At 46.7% G+C, this 19,356-nt stretch overlaps 1 protein-coding gene across 7 annotated transcripts in view; it reads left to right on the top strand.

The window, feature by feature from the left end:
* heatr5b (HEAT repeat containing 5B) overlaps positions 1-19,356 on the top strand; it is a 100,879-nt gene that overhangs the window by 3,992 nt on the left and 77,531 nt on the right. For 4 of the 7 annotated variants that reach the window (XM_045223916.1, XM_045223950.1, XM_045223884.1 and 1 more), the window contains 6 exons: positions 1,332-1,440; positions 2,078-2,227; positions 3,322-3,493; positions 5,244-5,401; positions 7,378-7,500; positions 11,091-11,265. In XM_045223916.1, coding sequence (XP_045079851.1) covers positions 1,332-1,440; positions 2,078-2,227; positions 3,322-3,493; positions 5,244-5,401; positions 7,378-7,500; positions 11,091-11,265 — 887 coding nt within the window. Of the gene's footprint in view, positions 1-1,331; positions 1,441-2,077; positions 2,228-3,321; positions 3,494-5,243; positions 5,402-7,377; positions 7,501-11,090; positions 11,266-12,742; positions 12,776-19,356 lie in introns of all 7 variants that reach the window. The other 3 variants (XM_045224029.1, XM_045224014.1, XM_045223993.1) reach the window with 2 other exon arrangements.

Here is a 19,356-nt window from a genome sequence, read left to right as displayed (position 1 = left end):
CAAGCGTCGGCTGGAATAGTGTAAAGCTCGCCGCCATTGGACTCTGGAGCACGCTTCACTATCTGGCAGTCCTACGGACAAATCTGGGTTTGGCGGATGCCAGGAGAACGCTACCTGCCCCAATGCATAGTGCCAACTGTAAAGTTTGGTGGAGGATGTGTAATGCTCTCAGGCTGTTTTTCATGGTTCGGGCTAGGCACCTTAGTTCCTGTGAAAGGAAATTTTAACACTACAGAATAAAATGCCATTCTAGATGATTCTGTGCTTCCAACTTTGTGGCAACAGTTTGGGGAAGGTCCTTTCCTGTTTCAGCATGACAATGCCCCCGTCCACAAAGGGACGTCCATACAGAAATGGTTTGTCAAGATAGGTATGGAAGAACTTGACTGGCCTGCACAGAGCCCTGACTTCAACCCCATCGAGCACCTTTGGGATGAATTGGAACGCCGACTGTGAGCCAGGCCTAATCGCCCAACATCAGTGTCCGACCTCACTAATGCTCTTGTGGCTGAATGGAAGCAAGTCCCCACAGCAAAGTTCCAACATCTAGTGGAAAGCCTTCCCAGAAGAGTGGAGGCTGTTATAGCAGCAAAGGGGGGGACCAACTCCATATTAATGCCCATGATTTTGGAATGAGATGTTCGACGAGCAGGTGTCCACATACTTTTGGTCATGTAGCGTAATTCTAGGCATTTTTGCTCTTGTAGGTATACAGTAGCTCTGTTGAGATTATTTCAATTTCGTCATTCAATGGACTTGACGAAATCAAACACACACAGGTATTATTTTTACATTCAACTCGCTGAACCCTCTTATCATGTGTTTCTATGTAGCCGGAAGCAAGGTTACGAACGACTAGGCCTACATCCGTAGCTGGGAGGTTTTTGTCAGAGTTAGTAGTTGATGTTGATCTGCAGTGTGATTATTCTGTGGTTCTAAAGTGGGATTAAGATGAGAGGTTTGAGAGAGCGGTGGATCCCAGCGGATTATGTGTGTGATCTACAGTTGGTGTTAATGGTGCTGCAGTATTCCATCATGGCCTTTTCCTTTTCAGATGAAACATCTGTCCTGCAGTGTGTGTGTGTGTGTGTAATAATGGAATACAGGAGATTTGCCTGATTTGAGTTCACATGAAGATGGACAATGATTTTATAATATTTGCGTGAAAATCTGTAGCAAGTTGGATGGAAACCTAGCTATTGTTTATGACTGTAGACTATGTACATTTTAATGTCAAATGTCACGCATGTGAACGGATTAAGAATAGCTTCCAGTCTATAATTGAGTGGTAATTAACTGCTCGCTTACACTCATGATGGTTTGTTTTGCAGAGCTGCGGTGGCCTGTGTTGGGGCCTTCTATGAGAAGATGGGGCGGATGCTGGGAAGCTCCTTCCCAGACACCATCACCAACATGCTGAAAGCACTGAAGACTGCAGAGGTATGGTCTTCCTGGGTTTTAAAGAGCAGAGGTATGGTCTTCCTAGGTTTTAAAGAGCAGAGGTATGGGCTTCCTAGGTTTTAAAGAGCAGAGGTATGGGCTTCCTAGGTTTTAAAGAGCAGAGGTATGGGCTTCCTAGGTTTTAAAGAGCAGAGGTATGGGCTTCCTAGGTTTTAAAGAGCAGTGGGCTTCCTAGGTTTTAAAGAGCAGAGGTATGGGCTTCCTAGGTTTTAAAGAGCAGAGGTATGGGCTTCCTAGGTTTTAAAGAGCAGAGGTATGGTCTTCCTAGGTTTTAAAGAGCAGCTCATAATGGTTCTTATCATGGCATGCTAGGAACGCCACGAGTATCTCTATCGTTACTCAGAACAATGTACAGTTCATTTTCATCTTGGCAACAATAGTGGGATAGGCTTGATAGGCTTAGAATGACTTGGTAGGCTTAGAATGACTTGGTAAGAATGACTTGGTAGGCTTAGAATGACTTGGTAGGCTTAGAATGACTTGGAAGACTTAGAATGACTTGTATATAATGCCACCCCATCTCCTCTCCTCTCCTCTCCTCTCCTCTCCTCTCCTCTCCTCTCCTCTCCTCTCCTCTCCTCTCCTCTCCTCTCCTCTCCTCTCCTCTCCTCTCCAGTCCCAGGGGCGTAGTGAGATTCTACTCAGTCTACAGAAGGTGTTGAATGGTCTTGGTGGAGCAGCAGCCTCTTGCCATAGAGACATCTATAAGAATGCTCGCTCGCTACTCACAGACCGCTCCATGGCTGTGCGCTGTGCTGTGGCTAAGGTTAGTGAATATGTGTCCACAAATTGGGCTCAGGGACATTGATAACCCTCAAATGATATGATAATGATAACCTTGAATCGATGCGATAACAATAACCTTGAGGTGATATGATAATGATAACCTTGAGGTGATGCGATAATGATAACCTTGAGGTGATGCGATAATGATAACCTTGAGGTGATATGATAATGATAACCTTGAGGTGATATGATAATGATAACCTTGAGGTGATATGATAATGATAACCTTGAGGTGATACGATAATGATAACCTTGAGGCGATATGATAATGATAACCTTGAGGTGATATGATAATGATAACCTTGAGGTGATACGATAATGATAACCTTGAGGTGATATGATAATGATAACCTTGAGGTGATACGATAATGATAACCTTGAGGTGATATGATAATGATAACCTTGAGGTGATATGATAATGATAACCTTGAGGTGATATGATAATGATAACCTTGAGGTGATATGATAATGATAACCTTGAGGTGATATGATAATGATAACCTTGAGGTGATGCGATAATGATAACCTTGAGGTGATATGATAATGATAACCTTGAGGTGATGTTAATAATAATGACCGTGAGTTGATGTGATATTGAGAACCTTCAATTGATGTGTTCATGTGGACCACACAGCTGGAGAACATAGCTACTCTGTGCTTCAAGGTCCTGGAAGGATCTAACTATTAACTCGGTCTCTCTCTCTCTCTGTCTCTCTCTCTCTCTCTCTCTCTGTCTCTCTCTCTCTCTCTCTCTCTCTCTCTCTCTCTCTCTCTGTCTCTGTCTCTGTCTCTGTCTCTCTCTGTCTCTGCTCTTCTCTTCTCTCTCTCTCTGTCTCTCTGTCTCTCTGCTCTCTGTCCTCTGTCTCTCTGTCTCTGTCTCTCTGTCTCTCTGTCTCTCTGTCTCTCTGTCTCTCTGTCTCTCTGTCTCTCTGTCTCTCTGTCTCTCTGTCTCTGTCTCTCTGTCTCTCTCTCTCTCTCTCTCTCTCTCTCTGTCTCTGTCTCTGTCTCTGTCTCTGTCTCTGTCTCTCTTCTCTGTCTCTGTCTCTCTCTCTCTCTGTCTCTGTCTATCTACAGTGTCTGCTAGAGCTGCAGAATGAGGCTGTGTTCATGTGGACCACAGAGCTGGAGAACGTAGCTACTCTGTGCTTCAAGGCCCTGGAAGGATCTAACTATGGTGTGAGGGTAGCTGTATCCAGACTACTGGGGACCGTCATGGCCACGGCCCTGATGCCCAAACAAGCTGCAGGTTAGGAGCATGCTCTAACTGGGTTTCCTTTGTCAGGTTTTACATGTTGAAATGTAAAATGGATTAAATTTTTTTTTAAATAAAACATCCTCATCAATCTACACACAATACCCCATAATGGCAAAGTGAAAACAGGGTTGTAGAAATGTTTGCTAATTTATTAAAGAAACAGAAATACCTTATTTACATAAATATTCAGACCCTTTGCTATGAGACTCAGAATTGAGCTCAGGTGCATCCTGTTTCCATTGATCATCCTTGAGATGTTTCTACAACTTGATTGGAGTCCGCCTGTGGTAAATTCAATTGATTGGACATGATTTGGAAAGGCACACACCTGTCTATACAAGGTCCCACAGTGCATGTCAGAGAAAAAAAACCAAGCCATGAGGTCGAAGGAATCGTCCGTAGAGCTCCGAGACAGGATTGTGTCGAGGCACAGATCTGGGGAAGGGTACCAAAACATTTCTGCAGCGTTGAAGGTCCCCAAGAACACAGTGGCCATCATTCTTAAAATGGAAGAAGTTTGGAACCACCAAGGCTTTTCCTAGAGCTGGCTGCCAGGCCAAACTGAGCAATCGAGGGAGTAGGGCCTTGGTCAGGGAGGTGACCAAGAACCCGATGGTCACTCTGACAGAGCTCTGGAGTTCCTCTGTGGAGATGGGAGAACCTTCCAGAAGGACAACCATCTCTGCAGCACTCCACCAATCAGGCCTTTATGGTAGAGTGGCCAGGAATGTTCTCTCTAGAGCTCTGTCAGAGTGACCATCAGGTTCTTGGTCACCTCCCTGACCCAAGCCTAGAGGAACTCTGGAGCTCTATCAGAGTGACCATCGGGTTCTTGGTCACCTCCCTGACCAAGGTCCTTCTCCCCCGATTGCTCAGTTTGGCCGGGCGGCCAGCTCTAGGAAGAGTCTTGGTGGTTCCGAACTTCTTCCATTTTAAGAATGATGGAGGCCACTGTGTTCTTGGGGACCTTCAATGCTGCAGAAATGTTTTGGTACCCTTCCCCAGATCTGTGCCTCGACACAATCCTGTCTCGGAGCTCTACGGACAATTCCTTCGACCTCATGGCTTGGTTTTTGCTCTGACATGCACTGTCAACTGTGGGACCTAAGGTATTTCTGTTATTTATTTTTAATAAATTAGCAAAAATTTCTACAAACCTGTTTTCACTTTGTCATTATCAGGTATCATGTGTAGATTGCTGAGGATGTTTTCTTTTTCAAAAATCCATTTTAGAATAAGTCTGTAACGTAACAAAATGTGGAAAACGTCAAGGGGTCTGAATACTTTCTGAAGGCGCTGTATAACACTCATTCAACTAACTGTTGTAGTTTTTGGTTCATCAAATATTTGGCAGCTATCAAATAAATATTATTTTGTTTTCAAATAACTTGCATATTTTCTAAAACCTTCAAATATGATTTGGTTTTCTGAGAGGTATTCAAAATACCTTCAAATATGATTTGGTTTTCTGAGAGATATTCAAAATACTTTCAAATATTATTCATTTTTCTGAGATCTGTATTTGAATATCAAAGAAAATAGTTGCCTTTTAGTTTATAACTCTTTATAAACTAAGTTCGACTACCACCATTATTTGAAAAGTTGACATTTTCAAATAAACAACCAAATCCAGCAGGAAGCAATTCAAGACAACTGCAGAAAAGCCTCTGTCCGTCTGTCATTGGTTGACGCTTTGCCCCCTGACCTCTCTGTCCCTCTGCTATGTCGCTGTCTCCTCTAGTGATGCGCCAGAACGTGAAGCGTGCCACCCTGGACGAGGTGTTGGAGCTGATGGCTACAGGATTCCTGAGAGGGGGGTCTGGCTTCCTGAAGAGCGGGGGGGAAATGCTGAAGGGAGGGGGCTCTGTCAGCAGAGAGGTGCGGGTGGGAGTAACACAGGTGGGTAAAGGTGCCTCCCGTTTTGGATCGGGTTGTTGAATAATAATGTGCGTGTTTGAGATCGACTACAGACTGTGCAGTGTCACTGATTTGACAAATCACCTTGCGTTTTATTTTATTTTATTTTTATTTCACCTTTATTTAACCAGGTAAGCCAGTTGAGAACAAGTTCTCATTTACAACTGCGACCTGGCCAAGATAAAGCAAAGCAGTGCAATAAAAACAACACAGAGTTACATATGGGGTAAAACAAAACATAAAGTCAAAAATACAACAGAAAATCTATATACAGTGTGTTCAAATGTAGCAAGTTATGGAGGTAAGGCAATAAATAGGCCATAGTGCAAAATAATTACAATTTAGTATTAACACTGGAATGCTAGATGTGCAAGAGATGATGTGCAAATAGAGATACTGGGGTGCAAATGAGCAAAATAAATAACACTATGGGGATGAGGTAGTTGGGTGGGCTAATTTCAGATGGGCTGTGTACAGGTGCAGTGATCGGTAAGCTGCTCTGACAACTGATGCTTAAAGTTATTGAGGGAGATAAGAGTCTCCAGCTTCAGAGATTTTTGCATCCCTAATAACTAGTCATTATGTGATGAAGATGAGTCATTATGTGATGAAGATGAGTCATTATGTGATGAAGATGAGTCATTATGTGATGAAGATTAGTGATTCTGCACCTCCCCTTGCTCAAACTGATCCCCTCAAACACGCTGATTGGTGTGTGGTACCAGTGATAATGGTGTTATAGCATTAATAATAAAACAATGCATAATATGGTTATAATGGTGTTATAACCATTCATAATAAACCATTCATAATAAGGTAATACTGGTGTTATAACATTATTTTATTTTATCATTAAGGTGATAATGATGTTATAACATTTATAATAGGTGATAATGGTGTTATAACCATTCAAAATAGGTGATAATGGTGTTATAACCATTCATAGTAGGTGATAATGGTGTTATAACCATTCAAAATAGGTGATAATGGTGTTATAACCATTTATAATAGGTGATAATGGTGTTATAACCATTCATAATATGATGATAATGGTGTTATAACCATTCATAATAGGTGGTGATGGTGTTATAACCATTCATAATAGGATGATAATGGTGTTATAACCATTCATAATAAGGTGATAATGTTGTTATAACCATAAGGTGATAATGGTGTTATAACCATTCATAATATGATGATAATGGTGTTATAACCATAAGGTGATAATGGTGTTATAACCATAAGGTGGTAATGGTTTTATAACCATTCCTAACATGGTGATAATGGTGTTATAACCATTCAAAATAGGTGATAATGTGTTATAACCATTAATAATAGGTGATGGTGGTGTTATAACCATTCATAATAGGTGATAATGGTGTTATAACCATTCATAGTAGGTGATAATGGTGTTATAACCATTCATAGTAGGTGATAATGGTGTTATAACCATTCATAATATGATGATAATGGTGTTATAACCATTCATAGTAGGTGATAATGGTGTTATAACCATTCATAATAGGATGATAATGGTGTTATAACCATAAGGTGATAATAGTGTTATAACCATACGGTGGTAATGGTGTTATAACCATTCCTAACATGGTGATAATGGTGTTATAACCATTCAAAATAGGTGATAATGGTGTTATAACCATTCATAATAGGTGATAATGGTGTTATAACCATTCATAGTAGGTGATAATGGTGTTATAACCATTCATAATAAGGTGATAATGGTGTTATAACCATTAATAATAAGGTGATAATGGTGTTATACCCATAATATGGGGATAATGGTGTTGGAACCATAATATGGGGATAGTGGTGTTATAACCATTCATAATAGGTGATAATGGTGTTATAACCATTCATAATAAGGTGATAATGGTGTTATAACCATTCATAATACGGTGATAATGTAATAATGTAACGCTCCTTCTCTCCTTCAATAGGCGTATGTTGTATTCGTGACCACGCTGGGCGGCCAGTGGCTGGAGCGGAACTTTGCCACGTTCCTGTCTCATGTTCTGGACCTGGTCAGCCACCCACGGGCCACCCAGACACACGTGGAGGCGGTGAGTAGCGTTATGCTGTCCATGCTAGGGAAGTTAGCATTGTGTCAGAAATAGGTATGCTGTCCATGCTAGGGAAGTTAGCATTGTGTCAGCAATAGTTATGCTAGCCATGCTAGGGAAGTTTGCATTGTGTCAGCAATAGTTTTGCTAGGAAAGTTAGCATTGTGTCAGCAATAATTATGCTGTCCATGCTAGGGAAGTTAGCATTGTGTCAGCAATAATTATGCTGTCCATGCTAGGGAAGTTAGCATTGTGTCAGCAATAATTATGCTGTCCATGCTAGGGAAGTTAGCATTGTGTCAGCAATAGTTATGCTAGCCATGCTAGGGAAGTTAGCATTGTGTCAGCAATAGTTTTGCTAGGAAAGTTAGCATTGTGTCACCAATAATTATGCTGTCCATGCTAGGGAAGTTAGCATTGTGTCAGCAATAATTATGCTGTCCATGCTAGGGAAGTTAGCATTGTGTCAGCAATACTTATGCTAGCCATGCTATGGGAGCTTTCAACGAAAATCACGGAAGTGGGGTACAGGCCAATATTTCCCCATTGAAAGCAGTTAGGCTAAGGAATAGGGCGGCAGGTAGCTTAGTGGGTAAGAGCGTTGTGCCAGTAACCGAAAGGTCGCTGGTTCTAATCCCCGAGCCAACTAGGTGAAAAATCTGTCGATGTGCCCTTAAGCAAGGCACTTAACCCTAATTGCTCATGTAAGTCGCTCTGGATAAGAGTGTCTGCTAAATGACTAAAATGTAAAATGTAAATGTAAAATGAATAATTCAAGCAATAACAACACACAGTTTACTTTTTGGGGTATTATAACTGTAATATAGCTCCGTCCAAATGTCGTGAATGATATATATTAATGTCATAGGCTAGGTTTTTATCCAATTTTGCGACAGGTTATAATGTGAATATTCTAAAATCTGCATAAAACAATATGCATTTTCCTCCCGGAGATGTGTTTCCATCAAACTGACTTTTTGCAGATAAAAGGCTGTGTGATGACGTAGTATACATAAAAATTCATTTTACTGTTAATTTCTCATGTACCTAATGAGAAATACAAGTTAAATGGGTTTCCATCACATTTTCAACTCTTCTGATGGTTTTGTCAGAATAGTTTTTGCGTTATATAGCGACTATGCCCACTCTGGTCTTGACACTGGCCCCCCGTGGGAATCGAACCCACAACCCTGGTGTTGCAAACGCCATACCAACTGAGCTACATCCCTGCCGGCCATTCCCTCCCCTACACTGGACGATGCTGGGCCAATTGTGCGCCGCCCCATGGGTCTCCCGGTCGCGGCCGGCTATGACAGAGCCTGGATTCGAACCAGGATCTCTAGTGGCACAGCTAGCACTGCGATGCAGTGCCTTAGACCACTGCGCCACTCGGGAGTACAACCAAGTTATGTTATCAGAAATTTCAAACAACATTCCCAGCTAATGAGAAAACAGTCATGGTATTTAGTTTAAGAGAATGAGGCAGATTTAACAAGGCAACCTTAGGGGCTATTTTGAATTGGGCGCCAATGGCAGATTTTGCGGTATTTTGACATCCGTACCCCAGAACGACCCACGTGACCACAGTAAAACGTCACTCCGTGTTAAGGTATTTTGTCAACAATTCTTATGCTAGACAAGGCTAAAGAAGTTAGCATTGTGTCAACAAAAGTTAGCTAATGATTCCTGCCTGTCATTCTTATAGAGGTGCTAGCTGCTAAATGATAGCATCCTAGACCCTACATGCAGTCCAAGCTAACATGTGGTTACTGTAAAGCACTTTGTGACAACTGATGATGACAAAATGGATTGATTGGTTTCAGGTGTTCTCTCCAGGTGTGTGTGTTAACGGGTGTTCTCTCCAGGTGTGTGTGTTAACGGGTGTTCTCTCCAGGTGTGTGTGTTAACAGGTGTTCTCTCCAGGTGTGTGTGTTAACAGGTGTTCTCTCCAGGTGTGTGTGTGTTAACAGGTGTTCTCTCCAGGTGTGTGTGTGTGTGTTAACAGGTGTTCTCTCCAGGTGTGTGTGTGTTAACAGGTGTTCTCTCCACGTGTGTGTGTTAACAGGTGTTCTCTCCAGGTGTGTGTGTGTTAACAGGTGTTCTCTCCACGTGTGTGTGTGTTAACAGGTGTTCTCTCCAGGTGTGTGTGTGTGTTAACAGGTGTTCTCTCCAGGTGTGTGTGTGTGTTAACAGGTGTTCTCTCCAGGTGTGTGTGTGTTAACAGGTGTTCTCTCCAGGTGTGTGTGTGTTAACAGGTGTTCTCTCCAGGTGTGTGTGTGTGTGTTAACAGGTGTTCTCTCCAGGTGTGTGTGTGTGTTAACAGGTGTTCTCTCCAGGTGTGTGTGTGTGTTAACAGGTGTTCTCTCCAGGTGTGTGTGTGTGTTAACAGGTGTTCTCTCCAGGTGTGTGTGTGTGTGTGTTAACAGGTGTTCTCTCCAGGTGTGTGTGTGTGTGTGTTAACAGGTGTTCTCTCCAGGTGTGTGTGTGTGTTAACAGGTGTTCTCTCCAGGTGTGTGTGTGTTAACAGGTGTTCTCTCCAGGTGTGTGTGTGTTAACAGGTGTTCTCTCCAGGTGTGTGTGTGTTAACAGGTGTTCTCTCCAGGTGTGTGTGTGTGTTAACAGGTGTTCTCTCCAGGTGTGTGTGTTAACAGGTGTTCTCTCCACGTGTGTGTGTGTTAACAGGTGTTCTCTCCAGGTGTGTGTGTGTTAACAGGTGTTCTCTCCACGTGTGTGTGTGTTAACAGGTGTTCTCTCCAGGTGTGTGTGTTAACAGGTGTTCTCTCCAGGTGTGTGTGTTAACAGGTGTTCTCTCCAGGTGTGTGTGTGTGTGTTAACAGGTGTTCTCTCCAGGTGTGTGTGTGTGTTAACAGGTGTTCTCTCCAGGTGTGTGTGTGTTAACAGGTGTTCTCTCCAGGTGTGTGTGTGTGTTAACAGGTGTTCTCTCCAGGTGTGTGTGTGTTAACAGGTGTTCTCTCCAGGTGTGTGTGTGTGTTAACAGGTGTTCTCTCCAGGTGTGTGTGTGTTAACAGGTGTTCTCTCCACGTGTGTGTGTGTTAACAGGTGTTCTCTCCAGGTGTGTGTGTGTTAACAGGTGTTCTCTCCAGGTGTGTGTGTGTGTTAACAGGTGTTCTCTCCACGTGTGTGTGTGTTAACAGGTGTTCTCTCCAGGTGTGTGTGTGTGTTAACAGGTGTTCTCTCCAGGTGTGTGTGTGTTAACAGGTGTTCTCTCCACGTGTGTGTGTGTTAACGGGTGTTCTCTCCAGGTGTGTGTGTTAACAGGTGTTCTCTCCAGGTGTGTGTGTTAACAGGTGTTCTCTCCAGGTGTGTGTGTTAACAGGTGTTCTCTCCAGGTGTGTGTGTGTTAACAGGTGTTCTCTCCAGGTGTGTGTGTGTTAACAGGTGTTCTCTCCAGGTGTGTGTGTGTGTGTGTGTTAGTGTTAACAGGTGTTCTCTCCAGGTGTGTGTGTGTGTGTGTGTGTGTGTTATCAGGTGTACTCTCCACGTGTGTATGTGTGTGTGTGTTAACAGGTGTTCTCTCCAGGTGTGTGTGTGTTAACAGGTGTTCTCTCCACGTGTGTGTGTGTTAACAGGTGTACTCCCGTCGCTGTGTGTCGTTCATGCTGCGGTCCACCCTGGGTGGGCTGCTCGGGGAGAAGGCCCAGATCGCTGCAGGGAAAGACATCTGCCAGGCTATCAGTAAACAGATGAGGGCTGTGGGTAAGGAGATAGATGGGGGGGAAATATCACGGTTCAGAGCTTTACAGAGTAAGTACACATCCACTCAATTATTATTATTGTTATTGCATTTTTATTTCTCATCATTTTAAGATATACTTAATCATTTATAATTTGTTTAATTTGATCATCATTTCTCATGATTTAATTTAGAGTCTTTGTCTTTCTTGTTTTATCATGGTATTTTAAAACCCCAACTTCAACTTAGGTCGAATCTCCCTTTGACATCAACGACATGGATGCATGACTAAGTGGAAGTTGGGGTTGGCCAACACACAAGTCTTTTTTTCATCTCTCATTTTGGAGTGGGTGTGCTTGTGTTGCGTGAGCTTTTCACCTGCTCTGTTCTGCTCTGCTCTGTTCTGCTCTGCTCTGCTCTGCTCTGTTCTGCTCTGCTCTGCTCTGCTCTGTTCTGCTCTGCTCTGCTCATCCGCCGACTCCACTGATCTAGCTCTTTCAACTGTCCTCTCTCTCTCTCTCTGTCTGTCTCTCTCTCTCTCTCTCTCTCTCTCTCTCTCTCTCTCTCTCTCTCTCTCTCTCTCTCTCTCTCTCTCTCTCTCTCTCTCTCTCTCTCTCTCTCTCCTCTTTCACCTGTTCTCTCTGTCTCTCTCTCTCTCTCTCTCTCTCTCTCTCCTCTTTCACCTGTTCTCTCTGTCTCTCTCTCTCTCTCTCTCTCTCCTCTTTCACCTGTTCTCTCTGTCTCTCTCTCTCTCTCTCTCTCTCTCTCTCTCTTCTCTTTCACCTGTTCTCTCTCTCTCTCTCTCTTCTCTTATATTTCTCTCTCTCCTCTTTCATCTGTTTGCTCTCTCTCTCTCTCTCTCTCTCTCTCTCTCTCTCTCTCTCTCTCTCTCTCTCTCTCTCTCTCTCTCTCTCTCTCTCTCCCTCTCTTTCACCTGTTCTCTCTCTCTCTCTCTCTCTCTCTCTCTCCTCTTTCACCTGTTCTCTCTGTCTCTCTCTCTCTCTCCTCTTTCACCTGTTCTCTCTGTCTCTCTCTCTCTCTCTCTCTCTCTCTCTCCTCTTTCACCTGTTCTCTCTGTCTCTCTCTCTCTCTCTCTCTCTCTCTCTCTCTTCTCTTTCACCTGTTCTCTCTCTCTCTCTCTTCTCTTATATTTCTCTCTCTCCTCTTTCATCTGTTTGCTCTCTCTCTCTCTCTCTCTCTCTCTCTCTCTCTCTTCTCTTTCACCTGTTCTCTCTCTCTCTCTCTTCTCTTATATTTCTCTCTCTCCTCTTTCATCTGTTTGCTCTCTCTCTCTCTCTCTCTCTCTCTCTCTCTCTCTCTCTCTCTCTCTCTCTCTCTCCTCTTTCACCTCTCTCTCTCTTCTCTTCTGTTTCTCTCTCGCTCTCTCCTCTTTCACCTGTTCTCTCTCTCTCCCTCTCTCGCTCTCTCTCTCTCTCTCTCTCTCTCTCTCTCTCTCTCTCTCTCTCTCTCTCTCTCTCTCTCTCTCCTCTTTCACCTGTTCTCTCTCTCACCCTCTCACCTTCTCACCTGTTATTTTTCTCCTCTCAGCTCTTACCTCTGCTCGGAGGCACAGTTCTGCTGGTATTGACCTTTTCTTACGTCATACTAGCCTCCACACCAGCCGTTCTAGGGCCGATGTGTCCCAAATGGCACCTAATTTTCTATATAGAGCACTACTTTAGACTGGAGCCCTATGGGTCCTGGTCAAAAGTAGTACACTATAATAGGGAATAGGGTGCCATTTTGGATGCTTCGTAGGTTTCTCCAGAATGAGACTTAACATCCTACTGCTATATAGATATTATATCCATTAATGCCAGACTCCATAAGTCTCATTTATGTTATGAAATATCAAACTGTCGGGGCGACAAAACAAACCCAGGCCAGACATCATGTAAACAAACCCAGGCCAGACATCATGTAAACAAACCCAGGCCAGACATCATGTAAACAAACCCAGGCTAGACATCATGTAAACAAACCCAGGCCAGACCTAATGTAAACAAACCCAGGCCAGACATCATGTAAACAAACCCAGGCCAGACATCATGTAAACAAACCCAGGCCAGACCTAATGTAAACAAACCCAGGCCAGACATAACGTAAACAAACTCAGGCCAGACATCATGTGAACAAACCCAGGCCAGACCTAATGTAAACAAACCCAGGTCAGACATCATGTAAACGAACCCAGGCCAGACATAATGTAAACAAACCCAGGCTAGATGTCATAACGTTTTCTGAGTGTTTTCAAGCGGCTGCTGGGCCAGCCACCCTTCCATCAGTCAGTACCAGACAGCTGGGCCAGCCACCCTTCCATCATTCAGTACCAGACAGCTGGGCCAGCCGCCCTTCCATCAGTCAGTACCAGACAGCTGGGCCAGCCACCCTTCCATCATTCAGTACCAGACAGCTGGGCCAGCCACCCTTCCATCAGTCAGTACCAGACAGCTGGGCCACCCTTCCATCAGTCAGTACCAGACAGCTGGGCCAGCCACCCTTCCATCATTCAGTACCAGACAGCTGGGCCAGCCTTCCATGATTCAGTACCAGACAGCTGGGCCAGCCACCCTTCCATCATTCAGTACCAGACAGCTGGGCCAGCCTTCCATGATTCAGTACCAGACAGCTGGGCCAGCCACCCTTCCATCAGTCAGTACCAGACAGCTGGGCCAGCTGCCCTTCCATCATTCAGTACCAGACAGCTGGGCCACCCTTCCATCATTCAGTACCAGACAGCTGGGCCAGCCGCCCTTCCATCAGTCAGTACCAGACAGCTGGGCCAGCCACCCTTCCATCATTCAGTACCAGACAGCTGGGCCAGCCACCCTTCCATCATTCAGTACCAGACAGCTGGGCCACCCTTCCATCAGTCAGTACCAGACAGCTGGGCCAGCCTTCCATCATTCAGTACCAGACAGCTGGGCCAGCCTTCCATCATTCAGTACCAGACAGCTGGGCCAGCCGCCCTTCCATCATTCAGTACCAGACAGCTGGGCCAGCCACCCTTCCATCATTCAGTACCAGACAGCTGGGCCAGCCGCCCTTCCATCAGTCAGTACCAGACAGCTGGGCCAGCCACCCTTCCATCATTCAGTACCAGACAGCTGGGCCACCCTTCCATCATTCAGTACCAGACAGCTGGGCCAGCCACCCTTCCATCATTCAGTATCAGACAGCTGGGCCACCCTTCCATCATTCAGTACCAGACAGCTGGGCCAGCCTTCCATCAGTCAGTACCAGACAGCTGGGCCAGCCACCCTTCCATCAGTCAGTACCAGACAGCTGGGCCAGCCACCCTTCCATCATTCAGTACCAGACAGCTGGGCCAGCCACCCTTCCATCATTCAGTACCAGACAGCTGGGCCAGCCTTCCATCATTCAGTACCAGACAGCTGGGCCACCCTTCCACCATTCAGTACCAGACAGCTGGGCCAGCCTTCCATCAGTCAGTATCAGACAGCTGGGCCAGCCTTCCATCATTCAGTACCAGACAGCTGGGCCACCCTTCCATCATTCAGTACCAGACAGCTGGGCCAGCTGCCCTTCCATCATTCAGTACCAGACAGCTGGGCCACCCTTCCATCATTCAGTACCAGACAGCTGGGCCACCCTTCCATCATTCAGTACCAGACAGCTGGGCCAGCCACCCTTCCATCATTCAGTACCAGACAGCTGGGCCAGCCACCCTTCCATCATTCAGTACCAGACAGCTGGGCCAGCCACCCTTCCATCAGTCAGTACCAGACAGCTGGGCCAGCCACCCTTCCATCAGTCAGTACCAGACAGCTGGGCCACCCTTCCATCATTCAGTACCAGACAGCTGGGCCAGCCGCCCTTCCATCAGTCAGTACCAGACAGCTGGGCCACCCTTCCATCAGTCAGTACCAGACAGCTGGGCCAGCCACCCTTCCAACATTCAGTACCAGACAGCTGGGCCAGCCACCCTTCCATCATTCAGTACCAGACAGCTGGGCCAGCCTTCCATCATTCAGTACCAGACAGCTGGGCCAGCCGCCCTTCCATCATTCAGTACCAGACAGCTGGGCCAGCCACCCTTCCATCATTCAGTACCAGACAGCTGGGCCAGCCACCCTTCCATCATTCAGTACCAGACAGCTGGGCCAGCCTTCCATCATTCAGTACCAGACAGCTGGGCCAGCCACCCTTCCATCATTCAGTACCAGACAGCTGGGCCACCCTTCCATCAGTCAGTACCAGACAGCTGGGCCAGCCAGCCTTCCATCATTCAGTACCAGACAGCTGGGCCAGCCTTCCATCATTCAGTACCAGACAGCTGGGCCAGCCACCCTTCCATCATTCAGTACCAGACAGCTGGGCCACCCTTCCATCAGTCAGTACCAGACAGCTGGGCCAGCCAGCCTTCCATCATTCAGTACCAGACAGCTGGGCCAGCCACCCTTCCATCATTCAGTACCAGACAGCTGGGCCACCCTTCCATCAGTCAGTACCAGACAGCTGGGCCAGCCAGCCTTCCATCATTCAGTACCAGACAGCTGGGCCAGCCTTCCATCATTCAGTACCAGACAGCTGGGCCAGCCACCCTTCCATCATTCAGTACCAGACAGCTGGGCCAGCCACCCTTCCATCATTCAGTACCAGACAGCTGGGCCACCCTTCCATCATTCAGTACCAGACAGCTGGGCCAGCCGACCTTCCATCATTCAGTACCAGACAGCTGGGCCAGCCACCCTTCCATCAGTCAGTACCAGACAGCTGGGCCAGCCTTCCATCATTCAGTACCAGACAGCTGGGCCAGCCACCCTTCCATCATTCAGTACCAGACAGCTGGGCCAGCCACCCTTCCATCATTCAGTACCAGACAGCTGGGCCAGCCACCCTTCCATCATTCAGTACCAGACAGCTGGGCCAGCCGCCCTTCCATCATTCAGTACCAGACAGCTGGGCCAGCCTTCCATCATTCAGTACCAGACAGCTGGGCCGCCCTTCCATCAGTCAGTACCAGACAGCTGGGCCAGCCGCCCTTCCATCATTCAGTACCAGACAGCTGGGCCAGCCACCCTTCCATCAGTCAGTACCAGACAGCTGGGCCAGCCACCCTTCCATCATTCAGTACCAGACAGCTGGGCCACCCTTCCATCATTCAGTATCAGACAGCTGGGCCAGCCACCCTTCCATCAGTCAGTACCAGACAGCTGGGCCAGCCACCCTTCCATCATTCAGTACCAGACAGCTGGGCCAGCTGCCCTTCCATCATTCAGTACCAGACAGCTGGGCCAGCCTTCCATCAGTCAGTACCAGACAGCTGGGCCAGCCTTCCATCATTCAGTACCAGACAGCTGGGCCAGCCACCCTTCCATCAGTCAGTACCAGACAGCTGGGCCAGCCTTCCATCATTCAGTACCAGACAGCTGGGCCACCCTTCCATCATTCAGTACCAGACAGCTGGGCCAGCCACCCTTCCATCATTCAGTACCAGACAGCTGGGCCAGCCACCCTTCCATCATTCAGTACCAGACAGCTGGGCCAGCCACCCTTCCATCAGTCAGTACCAGACAGCTGGGCCAGCCACCCTTCCATCATTCAGTACCAGACAGCTGGGCCAGCCGCCCTTCCATCATTCAGTACCAGACAGCTGGGCCAGCCACCCTTCCATCAGTCAGTACCAGACAGCTGGGCCAGCCACCCTTCCATCAGTCAGTACCAGACAGCTGGGCCAGCCTTCCATCATTCAGTACCAGACAGCTGGGCCAGCCGCCCTTCCATCATTCAGTACCAGACAGCTGGGCCAGCCACCCTTCCATCAGTCAGTACCAGACAGCTGGGCCAGCCACCCTTCCATCATTCAGTACCAGACAGCTGGGCCAGCCACCCTTCCATCATTCAGTACCAGACAGCTGGGCCAGCCGCCCTTCCATCATTCAGTACCAGACAGCTGGGCCAGCCGCCCTTCCATCATTCAGTACCAGACAGCTGGGCCAGCCACCCTTCCATCATTCAGTACCAGACAGCTGGGCCAGCCTTCCATCATTCAGTACCAGACAGCTGGGCCAGCCGCCCTTCCATCATTCAGTACCAGACAGCTGGGCCAGCTGCCCTTCCATCATTCAGTACCAGACAGCTGGGCCAGCCACCCTTCCATCAGTCAGTACCAGACAGCTGGGCCAGCCTTCCATCAGTCAGTACCAGACAGCTGGGCCAGCCACCCTTCCATCATTCAGTACCAGACAGCTGGGCCAGCCGACCTTCCATCATTCAGTACCAGACAGCTGGGCCAGCCGCCCTTCCATCATTCAGTATCAGACAGCTGGTGTTCTCGTTTGCTTGTAGCCTACAACAAGAATGCAGGTTCCTCTACTGTATAAACATTACAGTTTACAAGTGGAGTCCGATATGAACGTGACAGCAGTAAAGGCCGCCTACTGCGGTGCAACGGTAGCGCCGTTATCCGCTTCATCTCTTGCAGTGAATAACACTTGCCTGGAAAAGTCATTCCTTACCAACTATAGGGTTGAATAAATTCACCGTCAAAAGGTTGCAATAGTAAACTCCACATCCAAGAGGAAAACATTTAGCCAGCTAGCAACTCCAGCAAAGTTTGCAAGTGCATAAACGTTTATTTGGCTGTAGGCTAATCCCACCACCGGTAGGCTATGCACATGTTCAAGCAATGCAGGTGTGGATCTATTTGTTTGCTAGCCAGCTAAATAAGCTAGCTTCACTTACCAGTAGAAAGACCTGGCTTTCGTGGTTATTATCCATAGTGTCCAGCATGCTGCTGGCACTGTTCGTGCTGACTGAAGTATGGTCCAACTAGCAAGTGTTGCACTAATAAAAATATTCTCAATCCATTGCTGAATGAAAATCACCCACAATTCCAGATTTCATTCAGAAGCTCAAGCTAGCAACATCAAAGCAACTTTGTATCGACAGACCCAGCAGTGTTTTCAAATCTGTGCTCCTGTCAGCTGTCACACACACAGGCAGACCCACAGACAGACTGACTGACAGCCAGGAGCCAATATTATTAACCGTTGTTACAAATGAAATTGTATTTGTCACATGCCCTTAGCCAACAATGCAGTTTTTAAGAAAAATAAGAGTTAAGAAAATATTTACTAAATAAAATAAAATATATTTAAAAAAAAAAAGTTTCACACTAAAATAACATTAACGAGGCTATATACAGGGGGTACCGGTACCGAGTCAATGTGCGGGGTTACAGGTTAGTCAAGGTAGTTTGTACATGTAGGTAGGGGTAAAGTGACTATGCAAAGATAATGTAATGTAAATAGTCCGGGTGGCCATTTGATTAATTGTTCAGCAGTCTTATGGCTTGGGGGTAGAAGCTGTTAAAGAGCCTTTTGGACCTAGACTTGGCGCTCCGGTACCGCTTGCCGTGTGGTAGCAGAGAGAACAGTCTATGACTTGGGTGACTGGAGTCTTTGACAATTTTTTTGGCCTTCCTCTGACACCGCCTGGTATAGAAGTCCTGGATGGCAGGAAGCTTGGCCCCAGTGATGTACTGGGCCTTCCGCACTACCCTCTGTAGTGCCTTGCGGTCGGAGGCCGAGCAGTTGCCATACCAGGTGGTGATGCAACCAGTCAGGATGCTCTCGATGGTGCAGCTGTATAACCTTTTGAGGATCTGAGGACCCATGCCAAATCTTTTCAGTCTCCTTAGCAGGAAAAGGCGTTGTCGTGCCCTCTTCACAACTTTCTTGGTGTGTTTGGACCATGATAGTTTGTTGGTGATGTGGACACCAAGGAACTTGAAACTCTCGACCCGTTCCACTACAGCCCTGTTGATGTTAATGGGTCCGTGTTCGGCCCTCCTTTTCCTGTAGTCCACGATCATCTCTTTTGTCTTGCTCACGTTGAGGGAGAGGTTGTCTCTGACCTTCTCCCTGTAGGCTGTCTCATAATTTTTGGTGATCAGGCCTACCACTGTTGTCGCCAGCAAACTTAATGATGGTGTTGGAGTCGTGCTTGGCCACACAGTCGTGGGTGAACAGGGAGTACAGGAGGGGCCCCCGTGTTGAGGATCAGTGTGGCAGATGTGTTGTTACCTACCCTTACCACCTGGGGGCGGCCCGTCAGGAAGTCCAGGATCCAGTTGCAGAGGGAGGTGTTCAGTCCCAGGATCCTTAGCTTAGTGATGAGCTTTGTGGGCACTATGG

This window comes from Coregonus clupeaformis, chromosome 1 (genome assembly GCF_020615455.1).
Source record: "Coregonus clupeaformis isolate EN_2021a chromosome 1, ASM2061545v1, whole genome shotgun sequence".
NCBI lineage: Eukaryota > Metazoa > Chordata > Actinopteri > Salmoniformes > Salmonidae > Coregonus > Coregonus clupeaformis.
This window is presented reverse-complemented; position numbering and strand designations above follow the sequence as displayed.